We start from the raw sequence: 17,507 nt of genomic DNA on the forward strand, positions 1-17,507 counted from the left end.
AATAGTGAAATGAGAGCAAAACAGTGAGAAAACTGTAGCAAAACAATAGTTTTTTCTTTTTGAAAATTCGGGTCAAGCTGTGCCTGAGTCAAAAACCCTTATCTAAGGTCTGATCTATTTTTTAAACGGGCTTTATTTTTTTGTCCAATCTCATTATTCAAGCCTATATTTTTACTCAAATCATTCTACTTTTCGAACTAATTTTTAAAGCTCGACCCATGGACAAATTTATTTATAATATAAGATTTATTATTTAAGGTTTTAAAATATAAAATTTTAAGGTCTAGTTTTATAGTTTTTAATATATATTAATTTTATTAAAACTCAATCCCAAATTTAAGTTTGAAAAGAAAAATATCATAAACAAAGGAAATTTGGTATTTGTTAGCGTTGGAAAAGTAGTAATTACTGTTAATTTGGTGTCTTATGATGTATTTTATTATTATTATATTTTAAAAAAATTAATAATAATTTTAATTTGAGCGGAATAATAGTTAAAATTTTTATTAAATATTATAAAAATAAAAATTAATATTTTAGAATATAATATTATTAAATACTTAAAAATGACTTTTTAAGGTAAACTCTTAGTAAATAAAAAAATAAAAAAATCCGAAGTTAAACTGTTGATATTTCTATTTTATTTTCTCATCGTTTATCTATTTTATTATTATTTTGTTGTAACTATTACTATTACTTGAACCAGTGGTTTACCCAAAAAAGCCTACATCAAAATCATTCACTTTCCTTTTCTTTTCCAAAAATCTCTTATCCCGCCGCCCACTACCACTACCACCACCACCACCAGCGCCACCACCTCCCAGTGGTGCTCTTCCAAACAGCGATCAGCCACCACCACAGTCAACCGCAAAAACCCCTCAAATGGCGACCGCTGCAGCAACAACAACAGTTGCCTCCGACACAATAACCACCACTTCCTCCGACGGTCCAGTCCTTAGCCTCATCAACAAACGCATCCGTGCCTTACGCAAGAAATACAACCGCATCCTCCAGATGGAAGAATCCGTCTCCCAGGGCAAACCCTTAAACAAAGAACAAGAAGAAGTCCTACGTTCAAAACCCTCCGTCTCCGCCCTCATCGACGAACTCGAGAAGCTTCGCCACCCTCTCTCCTCCGCCGTCTCTGAAGAAATCTCACTCGCTTTACAGCGTCAAACCATTTCCGCGGAAGAAACTACCTCGGAAGCCCAACAACAGCAGCAGCCGCCCAATGAGCCCGATCATGCTGTTGAAGATCTCCTCAACCTGCTCTATTTCGGGTCGTTGTTCGATGTAAAGTCTCAGAATGATTTCACTTCGATGATGTTGACTCGGACGCACGAGAGGGGCTGTTGCCTGACTTACGATTATGTCACCGACGACGCTACCGATCTGCTTAGCGAGAAAGATTTGGATTCCATTTCGACGCTGAGTGCACTATTGACTTCACGCTCTGCTGATTCCAGTTTGTCTCACAAGAACGCTTTGCACCGTTGCCTCCACCATGCTAAGCTTTGGCTTTCCAACTCTGACCGGCCCATTGACCCCAATGCCGACGTCTCCTGTAATAAAGCACTCCATTTGTTTTTTTTTTGGGGGGGGGGGCTTTCTATTTTTAAGTTTCTAGGTTTTCTAACTTGGGCAGTTCTTTTTGTTTCAGATGCTGGGTTGAGAGAGAGGCTTAACAAGATTATGGCTTTGGATTACTTTACGACGACGCCGGAGATGAAGGCTCCAGTTGAAGTGGTTGCAGCTGCTGCTGCTGGGACTTATACCACTTTCCAGGTTCCAGTGCAGAGTGTGCCCATTTCTGTGCCTCTTCAGGTGGAAGATTCTGTCGGGCAGTATCAGCAAAAGGTATTAACTTTGTTCTAGCTTAAGAAGAGTAAAGAGTTTGGTTATTGGATTTAACTTTGCATTTTATTTCTGATAAATGTTGTAGTATAAAATTCTTGACTTCCCTTTTATTTCTATACTTTCAGCTTTGTTGAAATGACTGTTAATTTCTAATAGTAAGTGTCGACATGAGAGAACTTAAGGGCATTGCATTCAAACTATTGTCATAGCTATTTTTTGTATCTGTATGCTTAAAAGGTTGAAGTGGAATCGTACTGGCTATCTATATTTCAGTATGCATAAAAAATGTTAGAACTCCATATATTTTTTACCTGACTTAACCAGTATGTTAGGTTGCAAGATCCTTTGGACATCAACATTTCAAAATCTATGAAGTCTTCTTTATTTTCTTAACCATTATGTTAGGTTGCGAGATCCTTTGTACATCAACATTTTGAACTCTATCAAGTCTCTTTTATTTATCTATTGTTTTATATATGCATATCATCGGAATAGAAATGAGAATTTAAATCCACCTATGCATTGTTCTCCTTTTGCTAAGGTGGGAGGGGGTTGTTAAAGTAACATTTTTGGTATTGTTAGTGATAAAACTTGATGGAACACAGCTGAATAGGAAGGCTTTAGATCTGAGGTTAGGGTTAACTAGAATAAAAGAAACTAGGAAAGAAGCTGAGAAGGATTTTTAAAGGGTTGATAGTTTGTACCAATGACTGGAAGAATTATTTGAATTTCTTGTTAGTTGTTTCTACTTGGTGGCTAGTATATTGTATAAAACTTTTAGAACCAACGAATATGATGATCTGTAGTTTGGATTTTTTTGTCAAGTTGTTTGTACTCAACAAATATGGCGATAAGAATTGAGAAATTTTTACTCGTGGATTTTTTAAAACTGATTAATTCTCTGGGCTTTGGCTACATGCAAATGGCTTTGAGAACCAGTATCCTGCCTTTTTTCCTTTGACTTCTTTATACCACCTGTGTAGATGCCCTATTTGGATGTTGACAGAGGTTACTCTGAACTCCCTTTATTTGTTATTTATGCACCATGTATGTGTTGCATTCTGAACGTTGATTCTCTACCATAAAGCTTTAGGACTTTCTTGGCCACTATTAATTGTATTATACTTCGGGATTGGTAGTAGCAATTAAATATTGTTGGTGATGGGTTTACTAAGTTATTGGTGGCCGTGACTATGTCCAAGTCAGCTAAAAGTTGGGTTCTAAAAAATTTGTCCGATTTGAATAATGTTTCAAATTCTAAATCTTTGTCACAATAAGTATTCTTGCTCATTCATGTCATCTCATTATCTTTGCTAGTATCCCTCTACTAATATATAGCTTAAAGGGGGATGGAATGATCAGTAGTCTTTTCTATTTATTCATTTTAGCAGTGGATTGTTGTAACTATCAGCATGTTTGATTGAATTCATTCATATGATTTTCCCTGCAATTCAGATTCTTTCAATTTCTTTGCTTTGTGATCACCCCTAGAACAGTCTCAAGCGGCATGCTGTAGTTTTGTTAGTTTTAGGTGAAATTTGAGAAGGATTTGGAAAAAGACAAGGTTATTTAGATTTTATTTTAGAAAAGAATCTTGGTATTTAAGTTGCAAATTTAGAAGTTGGCTCAGAAATAATACATGGCCAATTTCTTTGGTGAAGCACTTTTAGCAGGAAGGAATAAAAACATGTTTTTCATTTGGAGAAACTGAAAGATCTTAATTAGAAGGTTGGTTTGTGTAGTATGGATTCATGTATTGGCTAATGGAACACAAAACTGAAACTTGAATGGCCTAAAGCAGTCAAGTTTTTGAGAGGGGATGCTGAAGAAACACAGAGGGTTGCCTTAAGTTTCTGCTTTCAGTTTGTCACGGAAAGCTTCGAGATACTAGGAATAGGGTGTAAACTGTTTTGGATTAATCTGTATGGGGGTATTTAAATGATTCTTAAGATTCAGACCCATATAGTATATTGGTCTTCAGAATAAAATATCTTTTGGTAGGTGGTTCTCTCTGTCATTGTATAACTAGGCGATGCTTGCAGATTTTTATGTGGCGGTGAGGTAGGAATGAGTCAATAGGCAGGATTAGCGTTACCCTGGATGTAATGCTTCTTAGTTTCATATTCCTTAGCCTGACGTTGGACTTGATGTTTATTTTTTGTGACTGTATTCCTTTTTCAGGCCTCATTTCTGATCAATACATGTTATTTGTTTTGCATTAACATGTTTAAATTTCATTCGGAGCTGTCTTCCCTCTGTTAGTTTTATGAATTCAAATGAGGTTATGTTTTTAAGTTATTTTCTTATTTGATGTAGGAAGAAGATGCATTTAATTATCAAGAACCTGAGATACTTGAGACAAGTGACAATCAATTTAGTGTTGCAGAAGAACATCAGAAGGTGACTTCAGTTAGCTGTACCATTAGATATGTTCTTTTATGATTTCATTTATTTGGTTTAATATAATAAGCTTGTTCTCTTCAGGATGATGTGGAGATGGAAAATCCTGTAGAGGATATTGCAGTTCAACAAGGCGGGAAATTATCTGTGGATACAGACGACAACCAGAGAGATGTAGAACCCAAGGAGCAACAGTATGTTCCTCGAAGACCCTATCACAACCAAAGAGGGAGTCGGGGTACTGGGGGTGGTCGTAGGGGTTACTCCAATGGCCGTGGAGGTCGAGGCAGTGGAAGGGGTGGCGGAGCCTACCAAAATGGTCGTAGCCAATATTATGATCAGCCGGGCAACAATTACTATTCGAGGAGCTATTATAATAACCGGGGAAGGGGTGGAAGAGGCGGTGGCCATGCTTACAACAATCATGGGTCGGCAGTTCAGGGTGGTCACGCCTCTGCTGATGTAGGTGTTGCCTCATAACAGCTTTATGTGGAGTATCCAGAGGTGGGTGGTGAAGATGTACTCTTTTTCTTTTTTTGTCTTTTTGGTTTGCATGAAAAGCATGTTTTGAATGTGGGTTCATGTTTATATGGTACCGTCCGTTTACTCCTTTTGTAGTTGGGTTAATTAATGACTTTGGAAATCATTTAAAAACTGAAGACTTCTGGCAATTATCCTTTTTGCTTTAACTTGCAATTTGTGTTATGGACTGGCATTTCGACCCATCCATCTTCGCAAATTTATTCACTGAAAACTAGGTTGGGCTGGGTTCAGGTCAGGTCTTTTTTTGATACCACAACATATATATTCGCTCAAGCCCGAAACTGTTTCTGGGAAATGATTAACATAATAATGTTTGGGTACGTTAATATTATCTAAAAACATCTTTGGTTTTGTCAAAAATATTTACTAATTTTATACTTTTATTAAAAGTTTAAATATAAATTATTTATCTTTATATTTTAATCATTGACGTTCTAATATTATATATTTAATTTTTATTATAAAAAAATAGTAATATACGGTAAAATTGCAAAACAGGTTGTGCCAAATTCGATTTATTCTTTTTGGAAGTATTAAAGTATGGTACAATCAATAAATAATTCAAGTAAAAAGTACGTAATCATAAATAATTTTGCCAAAGTTGTGATTCTTATAAATTAATTGGATGTAATTTTAGGTTTTAACAAATTTTGAGATATGTAATTAGATTGTGGACTATCATCTCCACACATATTTTATTTCAAATTTATGTAACCTATTTTGCGGCAAATCTTGGAGAGTTGAGATGCATCCAAAATTGATCAAGACGACACGAACCCAACTTTTCCAATTGGCAAAAGATCGATAATGGGTCGAGCAACGAAAGTTGACAATGGCCAATGGTGGTCGGTGGTGGTCGACCGAAGATGGCCTAATGGTGGCGACGACGGTGGCAATGACGACGTCGACTATGGCTGGAACGAATGCCCCTGGTGGTGACAACAGTTCGATGATAGATCCCTTCGATGATTTTTCAAGTGTTTATTTTAGGTTTCGGAACTTGGGTATTTGGCTTTGCTTTGCGGGTAATAATTGTAATTTTTTATTATCCATTTTTCTAGGATGGAATCATGGAAACTTTGACTAGTCAGAGTCATTTAATTTTATGCTTTTCTATGATAGCATGATGATATTTAAGTTGACTGAAAAACCATGTTCATGCATATCTATGATAAGCATGCCATGTAGTTTAGGAGAAGAATGCCACATGTACTTGTCATGACATTTTAATCACCCATGATTGAAACTGAAAATAAAAAACCTTGCATGTTTTCTAAAAGATTGAGTGGAAGGTCTCTGAACAAGACTTGTGACCTCCACCAGTGGTCTCTTGTGATGACATGATAATTTGCCAACGCTAAGGTAGGTATTGTGATAGTCGTTCAAGAATACTGTCTTGACATCCATTTTCAAGATCTTGAAATTGAAATCATCCACAATGGATAATAACATGAGGATCGACTTGAGTAGGGCAACTGAAGAAAAGGTTTCTTCATAATCAATACCTTTTTTTTTAGTATAACATTTTGCTACAAGTTTAGCCTTGTAAGTTTCCACTTTTCCATTCATATTTCTTATCTCCTTATAGATCCACTATAACACCCCTAACCCATATCCATTATCGGACTAGGGTTATGAGGCTTACTAAACACATTAGAACATTTCGTAATCACTTTACAATCAAAAGTCAAACATCGTCATATTAATAATCAAAAAAAAATTAAGTCCCTTTCTTAGGTCAATGAGACCATAAACATGCATTGGTAATAGTTTGGGACTAAACCGAACACATTTAGAGGTTTCATCACTTAGAAAATTTTTCCATTCTGTTGAGGTCACAAGCCTGTGTAACCAGGCCGTGCTAAAATAGAGTTTACATACTGACTTTTCCCCACGGCCAACAGACACGCCCGTGTGCTATGGCTGTGTGGTTCTTAGCTAGCTACTGACTTAAGCCCACGGCCAACAGAGAGGCCTGTGGCACAATGCAGGCTTGGTTTAAGCCAAATTGCCACTCCTTTTTTAGTCAACCTACAAGCATAGAAACAAGCATATATGTATAATCCAATCAACCAATTTTTCATGCTAAAACACATACATCATTCATGCCATAATATTATCAACCATTTACATACTAATAAACCTTACCTATTCATACTAAAACATAATATAAGATTATATCAAAAACATCATTCATTTTTAAACCATGAACTCACCAAACTTACCTTCTCCTTTATCCAGTTAAAACATGCCACAGTTGGAAATTAACATCACATATCATAAGCCTTTCTCAACCATAAGTTCAAACACAAATTAGCCAAATCACATGGCTAAATATATACATCCCAAAACATACTCCATAACTACTAGCCTATACATGCCATCCTTCAAAAATATATATATACATTTCCAAAGTACCAAAATGAGGTTCGATAGTGTGGCGACAATCCATGACGATCCCCAATCTTGATAGCTTCGATATCTACAAAACAATTCAAACACACACATAAAGTAAGCTTTTAAAAGCTTTGTAAGCTCGTACTCAAATCATCAATAGTATATGAACATAGAATAACAACATATGAGTATTTGCACAATTTCCATCCATAAAACCATATCAACTCAATGAAATTCACATACATAACATCATCTACCACTTAGGTATTATACATACCTGAATCTTTCCGTACTTATTCACCTTCGTACTTACCTCTTGTTGAATGTTAAAAGACTTTCCATAAATTGTTCGTAATTTAGATATTCGCACACTTAGTGCTATAATGTTAGCAGAAGCTAAATATTTTCGCACACTTAGTGCTATCTCAAATAACTGAGACTAAGTCAGAATCGCACACTTAGTGCCTCAAGTAGCCGAAGCTAGTTTAAAGCACACACTTAGTGCCTCAAGTAGCCGAAGCTAATTTAAATCGCACACTTAGTGCCAAAACTTCCGATTCATCATCATATTATGCAATTCAATTATATACAACTCATATATAATAAAGGCATCAAAGCTTACTTAACATTATATTTTAAGTACAAACTTACCTCGTACTTGAAGGTGTCGACTCGAACGTTTATTCTATAATCTTCTATTTTCCTCGATCTAAATCCGAACTCCTCTTTTATTGATCTATAAGTATTCAAAATTAATCATTTTATTCACCAAATAATTCAATTCAATCCATAAACACATATTTAGGGCAATTTGCAAACTAGCCCTCATATTTTCACATTTTGATACTTTAGTCCCTATTTCACGAAATCAAAAAATTCACATAATTTTCATATACACAAGCTTAGCCGAATTCTCCTAGTACTCATACTAGTTCACACATTTCATTTATTTCACATTTTAACCCCTCAAAATAACATTTTTACAAATTAGCCCAATTTACTCAATTTCATCAAAAATTCAAAGACAACATATGTCAACCCAAAACATACCTTCCATAATTCACCATTTAACAACACAAAACTCATGAATTCATCCATGGCATATTTCAAAATCATCACCAAAATCAGAAATTGAAGCATGGGCTTTGTAGTATACTAAACAACTATCACAAAAACATAGAAATTATCAAAAACCGAACAAAACTCATACCTCAATCAAGGAATACAATGGCCGAACCCTAGGTGTTCTTCTTATTTTATTTTCTTTGCTATTTTCAGCTATGAAACATGAATAATGACTTTATTTTATGCATTGTTTTATTTAACTAATACTTATTAAACAAATATCCATTTACCCTTTATTTAAACATATAAAAATAATTTGAAATAAGGCCATATATGTCCATTAGCTAAATAAATGGAATAATAACCACATAAGGACCTTTCAATTATAAATCCAAGTCAAATAAGCACTTTTAATATCTAGCACATAGCTTTTACCTTTTACACGATTAGGTCCTTTTTGCAAATTAAGCACACAAACAGTTAAATTTTCACACGAGATTTTCACACATGTCAATTCACTTATAATAGGCATGAAAAAAATATTAAAATATTTTTCTAACTCAGACATGTGGTCCCGAAACTACTATTTTGACTAGGGTCAAAATCGGACTGTTATATCCACTTACAACCTATGAGTTTTATCTCTTCTGGTAAGTCTACGATTTCCCACATTGAGTTGGAATCTATATAATCCATCTCAACTTTCATATCTATTTCTTTGAGCTTGGAATCAACACTCGACATCGCGTCATCATATGTGAGTGGGTCGTCATCTTCCTGTTTAGTTGACTTAGTGCTTAAAACATTTCAACCAGATTGGAAGAACTCAGGCTTGCGAGACCCTTATTGCGATGAAACACTCTTTACTACTGATCATTTGCATGTATACTATTAGGAGTTGGTTCTGGAACCGTTTCTATAGGGCTTTTTGTATTTCCCGAAATTCCACGAGTACTTCTTTACTCCAAGGTTTGAAGTTATTCATGTAACTTTCCTCAAGGAAAGTAACATGACTTAACACTATTATTGCTTGCTCTTTTGGGTTATAAAATAAACCACCCTTCGTTCTTTTTGAAAATTTCTCCTATAAATCCAACTTCCTTGCATATTTATCCAATATGTAGGCCAAGCATCCCCAAATCCTTAAATGATTTAGATTTGGCTTCCTGCCGTGCCACAATTTCTATGGATTTTTAGATGTAGCCTTAGTTGGTACACCATTCAGAATATAGTAATTCGTTTTCAATGTAAATACCTAAAAGGAGATTGGCAGCTTCGAATAACTTAACATTGAACAAACCATGTCTAACAACATTTGATTTCTTCTCTCTTCCATGTCATTCTATTGTGGAGTGCCCGACACTGTTAACTAAGACAGAATCTCATTCTCTATGAGATACCCTAAGCATTCATCTAATAAATATTCCCCACTTGATTAGATCGAAGTGTTTTTATGGGTAAACCTAGTTGTTTCTCCACTTTCGCATGAAACTCTTTGAATTTATCAAAGTTTCACTCTTGCGATGCATTAGGTACACTTACCCATATATGAAATAATTATAAAAAAAGGTTATATAATACTCACAACTAGCTCTTGCACTAATGTTCAAGGGGCCACACATGTTAGTGTGCACAAGCTCTAAGGGTTTCACGACTCTCGTTTCTTTTGCATTAAAAGATCACTTAATCATCTTACCTTCTAATCAAGTTCCACATTGTGGAAGTTAAACTTCTTTAAGCAAACTTAAAGTGTCATATTTCACAAGTCTGGTGTTTCTTTCTTGGTTAATATGACCAAGTCTCAAATGCCAAAGGCACGACTCATTAGAATAAGAAATTTTAAGTCTTTTATTCGAAATTTCAGTTTCAAGTAGTATTTTTATCCTTGGTTTGATAAAATAGAGATTATTTGACATCCATTCATTACAAATAAGTTTATGATTTCTAAATATTGCAATATTATTATTAAAAGTCACGATCAAGCTGTCTTTATATAAACTTGCAACAAAAATCAATTTTCTTTTGAAACTTGGTACATAGAAAATGTCTTTCAAAATAATCTTCCTAAAATTATCAAAGCAAAGATATACATCTCCCACTACTTTAGTTGCCACAGTTGTCTCATTTCCACTCTACACCGATAGAATCTTATCTATAATATCTTCCATTTCCACGAGCCCCTGTAAAGAAGCGCACACATGATTAGTGGCTCTTGAATTAATGACCCAGTGGTCGATTGAATCTTCCACTAAGCAAGCTTATACCATAAAGAGTTTCATACCTTTGCCTTTAGTGACCAGGTAGTCCTTCTACTCTTTATAGTTTGCCTTGAAGTGTCATTTCTTGCCGCAGAAGAAACATTTAGACTTATATAAGTCATTACACTTCTTGGTTCTCATCTTTTCCACTTTAGGTGGCCTAGAGAACTTAGCCTTGTTTCTCTTAGCGTACTTTCCCTTCCCTTTAAAGGAAGAAGCAACAACTAAGTTTGCTTCTGCTTTTCAGACCGGCTGATTGCCATTCAACATCAACTCATAGGATTGTAATTCCTTCAGGAGTTATGTAAGCATCAGATTCTTGTTCCCAAGGTTATAAGCGGCTCAAAAGCCTGCAAAATCCTTAGACAAGCTTTTAAACACCATCTCAATTTGTGTGTTCAAATTTAGATTAGCTTTATTATCCTCAGCCTTGAAAAAATATCCCATAAGAATAATTATATGGCCTTTGATAGGAATGTCAGCCTTTTTTTGGACATTCATCACACTAGTAATAGTCGATTGTCGAGCTAAGGCAGTTTGGCCTCCGAAGATGTCTTGTAGTTTGTCTAGAATCTCTTTGGTAGTCTTATAGCTCTTTAGTTACTTATAAAGTGTACTAGTCACGCTTTGCAGCATACAACAATGAGTTATCTCATCAAACTCCTCCCAACGTTTTCTAGCCTCAGCTTGAGTGGTTGGAAGGCATTTATTATCAAGGATTGTCTTTAGTTTCTCACGGCTTAGGACAATCATCAGGTTCCTTTTCCATTCCTTATTTTTATTTCTGTTTAGTTTGTTTTTAGTGAGTAAACCTAGTTGTTCTCCACTTCCACACGAAACTCTTTGAATTTATCAATGGTTTCACTATTACAGTGCATTAGGTACACATACCTATATATGGAATAATCATAAAAAAGGTTATATAATACTCGTACCTTTTTGAATATATATGGAATAATCACCAATCAATAACATCTTCTTCAACAAAAGTAAGAAGCTTTAAATGCAAAAGGGCATATACTTCCTATATAAGCATGACTGCACTGATCACAACACAACCAAAACACACTCAACACCAGTAACTTCTCCTATCTATTCATTCTACTCCCATAATCTATATACTCTACTCCTCCTTTTGTTCAACAAACTTACTAGTTAGAAGGTTGAACAACTAAGTTTGCTCTTACGTTTGCTGCATAACTAAGTTTGCTTCTACTTGCAAACTGCTTGTTCTTATGTTTGCTTGTTCATGAAGAAAACATCTATCGGACCAAATGGCCAACTACTTGTTCTTACATGAGAAGAAAAATCTATGCTTATTCTTCATGAACAAGTAGTATTATCATCCTTATATTTGCTTGATCATGAAGCAAACACCTATGCTTGTTCTATTTAAGATTATGACACTCAAGATCTTCTAGCCTCAACTGATTGTTCTTACATTTGTTGATAACTAAGTTTTCTTCTTTTTTTTGGATCGACTGACCACTATTCAACATCAACTCATAAGATTGTAATTCCTTAATGAGTTGTGTAAGCGCCAAATTCTTGTTCCCAAGGTTATATGCGGCCCGAAAGCTTGCAAAATCCTGAGACAAGCTTTTAAACACCATTTCAATTTGTGTGTTCTAGTCCAGATTGGCTTTATTATCCTCAAACTCGGAAAATTATCCCACAAGAGTATTCATATGGTCTTTGATTGAAATGTTAGGCTTTTGCTGGGCATTCATCACACTAGTAATAGCCAACTGTTGAGCCAAGGCAGCTTGGCCTCCGAACATGTCTTCTAGTTTGTCTAGAATCTCTTTGGCAATCTTACAGCTCTTTAGTTTTTTATAAAGGGTGCTAGTCATGCTTTCCAGCATATAGCAATGAGCAATCTCATCAAACTCCTCCCAACTCTTTCTAGCCTCAGCTTGAGTGGCTGGAAGGCATTTATTATCAAGGACTGTCTTTAGTTTCTCATAGCTTAGGAAAATCATCAGGTTCCTTTTCCATTCCTTATATTCATTTCCGTTTAGTTTTTTTTTCAATGAGTATGTTCAATAAGAGAGTTGGAGTCATTTTTTAACTGAAAATAAAACATTCATATATTAATATCTTTGTATTAAGAAAATGTTCAAAAAATATTTTGCAACATTGTGATATGAATTAAGATAATTCATGAAAAGTTTTATAAGTTATTGCAACGATAATTCCCACACCCGTTGAATCAAGCCACCTTGGTTCTTGGATTTCCACCCAATTAGTACATGAACCTAATTTCTTAGCCATTCACACGTACTAATAATCATTTAATGTTTGGTCATCAATCTAACTTAAGCATAGGTTATTGGGAAGTTACTTAACTAGAAGATCTTGAGTTTATAACCATCAACTCAACACCATTACATCATGTACCGTAAATGAGTCATCTTGGGACAATCTCCCCGAGTAACATATTGTAACTAGTTGCCCTCTTCGAAGAAAAACTTCTTAATATATTACATGATAATACCTATAACAGGGTCAGCCAACTATCATCTAATTATAAGACAATTCTTCTTACTTTTAGGAAATCTCTTTAGTGTTGTCCACATGACAATCCTACCTTGCGGTAGTTAAATTGGCATGCTATCACAAGAGACCATTGATGGAGGCTGTAAGTCTTGTTTAAGGACCTTCTCCCATTCAATCTTTGAAACATGCATGATATTTAATGTCCGATTTAAATCATGAAGGATAAATATACGCATGACAAGTACATCTGACATTATTTTCCTAAACTATATGACATGCTTATCATACATATGCATCAACTATTGGGATACAAGATAGAGTTCGAATCTCATACGAACATAACACAGTGGAAAAAAATTGATATCCCATAAACTACCAAGGATCTCATGCAATATGTACAAATCGAAAAAAGGAATAATGAAAATTACCTTGTTTCATTGAACTTTTAGATACTAGCACTTCATTTGAATCGGATCTCCAAAGGTGTTGCCTTGTTGGAAGACGACCACCCTCTAAAAGTATCCACACTTGAACGAACGACGAACGATCGAATGGGATGCTAGTTCCAACTTTGTTTTCTCAAAACATTTTTGATTTATTCTCTCGAATGGCTGATAGCCAAAAACTTGTGTTACTGAAGAAGTGTACATATATCACATATATATAGGGTTGGGTAAAACTAGATTTGAGATTGTATATATATTTAAAACTCTTTTAAATAATTTAAAATCTCTTTCCTTATTTGATAAGGAATATAAGATTTTATCTTAAATTTTAAAACTTTTTTAAATAAATTAAATTTTAATTATTATTTATCTAAAACTCTTTTAAATAATAATTAAATTCTATTTCCTTATCTGATAAAGAATATATCAAATCCCCTTTTTATCTCGTTTATTATTAGTTCCGGATTTAATAGGAAATAGTAACAAAATTACTATTTGTTATCATTTTGACTACGAATTTAAATTTCCAAAATTAAATTCAAATAAAAATAATATCTGATTATTACTCGTAATTTAAAAGAATCTTATCATTTTAAATTACTTAAAAAGAGCTATAAACTTAACCATTCTTGTTCATTCTTAATGTGCGACCCTATAGGTTCAATTAACGTTGGCAGTAGGCCCAAATCATATTTGGTCCTACAAGCCATAAGTGGCCTCTAGCAAGACATTACGACTACCCAAGTTAAATGAAAGCTCATGAACTGAGACAACCTAAATACAGCTCATGACATAATTCTTTTGTCTCACAATATCTAGATAGAGTATAAGGCACGGATAAAGTCAACCTTATATCATTCTATCTTTAATTTCTCGATACCTGATTAGGCTGAAAAAACGAATGACATTGATCTCCATCAATTCATTCGAGCACGACCATGCATTTTTCAGTCTCAATCGTCGAGGGGCCCAGAGATATCTCTCTTATAATAAGAGGGACAAATTCCATCTTAATCACTCACATCTCACTACATGATTCTAATTATCTTCAAGCATAACTTTTATAGTTGTCTAGTTACAAACAACATTTGATTATGTCAAAACATAAAATTCCTCATGTTGAGAACTATAGTGATTTCAGGTCTAAGGATTTAATGACACAACTGTTTAAAGATTTAATTTACAACTTTGATCCATGTATTAATCTCAAAACGAGTCGATCCAATATTCATTCTCAACAAATAAATATGAATATGATTTGTTTCTCAAACATGTTTTAATCAGATGAATATCTATCATATTCCATTCTAATCTTAATTCATTGTTGTTCCCAAAACAACAACCGATTAGGGACATTTAGAATAAAATTATTGAATGATATTATTATATATTAAACATGCAAATTATAATAATAAATTCATTTAATCAAAATAATGCATCCATACAATAGGCCAAGGGAATTATTACTAACAATCTCTCACTTGCACTAGGCCTAATTATTAATGTATCTCATACCTATGAACCTAGCATGACAATCATGCTTTGCTTGTGGCAATGACTTAGTCAATGGATCAACAACATTTTCATTTGTTGGAACTTTGCATATCTTAACATTACATCTCTCAACGATTTCTCGAATGAGATGATAACGCCTTAGAATGTGTTTGGATCGTGGATAAGATCTAGGTTCCTTAGTTTATGCAATAGCATCATTATTGTCACAATAAACATCAACATGATTTGTGATGCTAGGAACCACTCCAAGGTCACTAATGAACCTTTTTATCCAAACTGCTTCCTTTGCTGCATCTGATGCTGCTATGTATTAAGCTTCAGTTTTAGAATCAGCAACAATGCTTTGCTTTGAACTTTTCCAGTTGACAACACCACCATTTAAATAAAACACATATCCTGGTTGCGATCAGAAATCATCTTTGTCAGTTTGAAAGCTTGCATCTATGTAACCACTTACAACTAGATCATCTACCAAACTGTGTAACACCCTTAACCCGTATCCATCGTCAGGATAGGGTTACAGAGCATTACCGTAAAAATGTAAGTCATAATCATTCATTTAAAAACATTTCATAAATCATAACATAATCCATTCGAACACATGCATATCGTCCCTTATTCGAGCCCTCGAGGCCTTATAGACACTTTAGACTAAATCAGAAACATTTAAAACTTTAAAAAAAAGTTAAAAAAATTCAAACTCCAGGGGTCACACGGCTGAGACACACGCCTGTGTCTCAAGCCGTGTAACATTCTAAATAGGGACACACGGCCGTATCCTAACCTGTGTCCATGCCTGTGTAACTCTCTGACTTGGGTCACACGGCCAATCCACACGCCCGTGTGCCAGGCCGTGTAACTCTCGAAATGGCCTCATACGCTCGTGTGCTAGGCCGTGCAACTTTTGAAAAACAACCATTAATAACCTATAAGGGACACACGGCCGTGCCGCCTGGCCATGTGTCACACACGACGGAGACACATGCTCTTTTCTTAAGCCGTGTAGACAAGAAATAGGCCAAAACCAAGCCTTTTCTTTCACCCAATTTGAACAAGTACCTATAAGCCTAATGAACCTATCATTAAGGCACCAAAACATGCATAATAAGACCATTTCAATATACCATAAATCCATTCAACCAATATGTCATTTAGGCACCTCAATCACAACCAAGCATTCATACTTACAGTTGCATCAAAATGATCATGTTTCATCCAAACAACCTTAACTAAATTCCATATCAACACATAACCTTATTGACCACATTTCAACCATACCAATACATACCACTTTGGCCATTTAAACCATGTATCAATTTGACAATAAAAACACTAACCATCAAGACATCAAATGCCAAAAGCATACCAACCATATTACCATATTTATAAGCCAAACATAACAACTAGTTCATCAAACACAAGTCTACCTATACATGCCATTATAACCTTGATCAAGACATCAAAATCTACCGATATAATTGCTAGATTGTGTGATAGATCTCTGATAAGTTTTGTAACGCCCCAATTTTTGGGACTTCTGTGAATTTTGGTGAATTTTAGAATTTCTGTGTTTTGACTGCTTGGATAGGTCTAAGTATGTTAGTGGGCCTCTAGAAGGCCCAAGTTTAAGATAAAATCTAGAAGTTTTAACTAATTTTAATTCTTAAGGGAAAAGGGGTTCTGGTAAGTTGGGCATTTAAGATTTAATGGGTAAACTAAGCCACAAGAAGGCATGTGGAAAAGTGGCATGTGACACCACTAGGGTGCTAAAATGTGGCATATGGATGGCTAGGGAGAGCTAAGGTTCAAGTCACAAGGTGAGAAAACATTAGTATTAATTTTTATGTACAAAAAGGGGATGTGATGGAACTCAAGTGGAACTCTGTTAGGAAGAGTTTGAGCTGCTCAGGAGATCGAGTAAGGAGGAGATAATGGAGAAGATTTAGGAGATGATTAGGGGGTGTAGTATTGGCCGAATGATGGACTCTTTTGAGGAGCAAGAGTTGGTCGGCTAAGGGTTGCTAGTATAGGGGAAATTCGTCTAGTAAGTGGGGGGAAAATTCTCCATTTGGGTTTTGACTATTCTCTTCTCTTTTTCTTTTCTCCTCTCATCTTCTATTCTCTTTTCTTCTTCTTTGCTTTTTCTTCTATAGCCGAACCCTTCCTACCATTCTACTCTTCCATTCTATTCATTTTTAAGCCTTTGAAGTCGATTGCCATAAAAGCCAAAATCCCGAAAACCTATTTTTGTTGTACCGATTTCTTCTAGCCAAATGCTCTTATTATTCTCCATCTTTTTGGTCGATTCTCCCATCCTCTAAACCCAAATTTCTGTCGAATTCAACTTTGTAAAAACCTCCTTAAAGAAATCATCTTTTAGTTCATAAGTTTCAAAAGCCGGAACACCATAGTCATTGGGGCATAGCCGAATCTTTAAGACCTTTAAAGATTTGATTCCTACTAACGTTTGAAGGGGGTAGATCTGCATCAGAATCGAATAAAAACTAAATTGGAATCATTGACTGAA

At 34.9% G+C, this 17,507-nt stretch overlaps 2 protein-coding genes across 2 annotated transcripts; one reads left to right on the top strand and one right to left on the bottom strand.

The window, feature by feature from the left end:
* The first annotated feature begins 662 nt into the window (after positions 1 to 662).
* On the top strand, positions 663 to 4,928 carry LOC107959957 (uncharacterized). The gene is made up of 4 exons (XM_016896136.2): positions 663 to 1,564; positions 1,661 to 1,857; positions 4,174 to 4,257; positions 4,342 to 4,928. Exons 1-4 carry the CDS (start codon positions 883 to 885, stop codon positions 4,735 to 4,737), a joined length of 1,359 nt encoding a protein of 452 aa, XP_016751625.1. The 5' UTR covers positions 663 to 882; the 3' UTR covers positions 4,738 to 4,928.
* Positions 4,929 to 12,187: 7,259 nt separating this feature from the next.
* On the bottom strand, positions 12,188 to 12,502 carry LOC107961004 (uncharacterized). Its single transcript, XM_016897248.1, has one exon. It carries the CDS (start codon positions 12,500 to 12,502, stop codon positions 12,188 to 12,190), a length of 315 nt encoding a protein of 104 aa, XP_016752737.1.
* Between the last annotated feature and the right edge of the window lie 5,005 nt (positions 12,503 to 17,507).

The sequence above is a fragment of the Gossypium hirsutum genome, chromosome A05 (genome assembly GCF_007990345.1).
Source record: "Gossypium hirsutum isolate 1008001.06 chromosome A05, Gossypium_hirsutum_v2.1, whole genome shotgun sequence".
Lineage (NCBI taxonomy): Eukaryota > Viridiplantae > Streptophyta > Magnoliopsida > Malvales > Malvaceae > Gossypium > Gossypium hirsutum.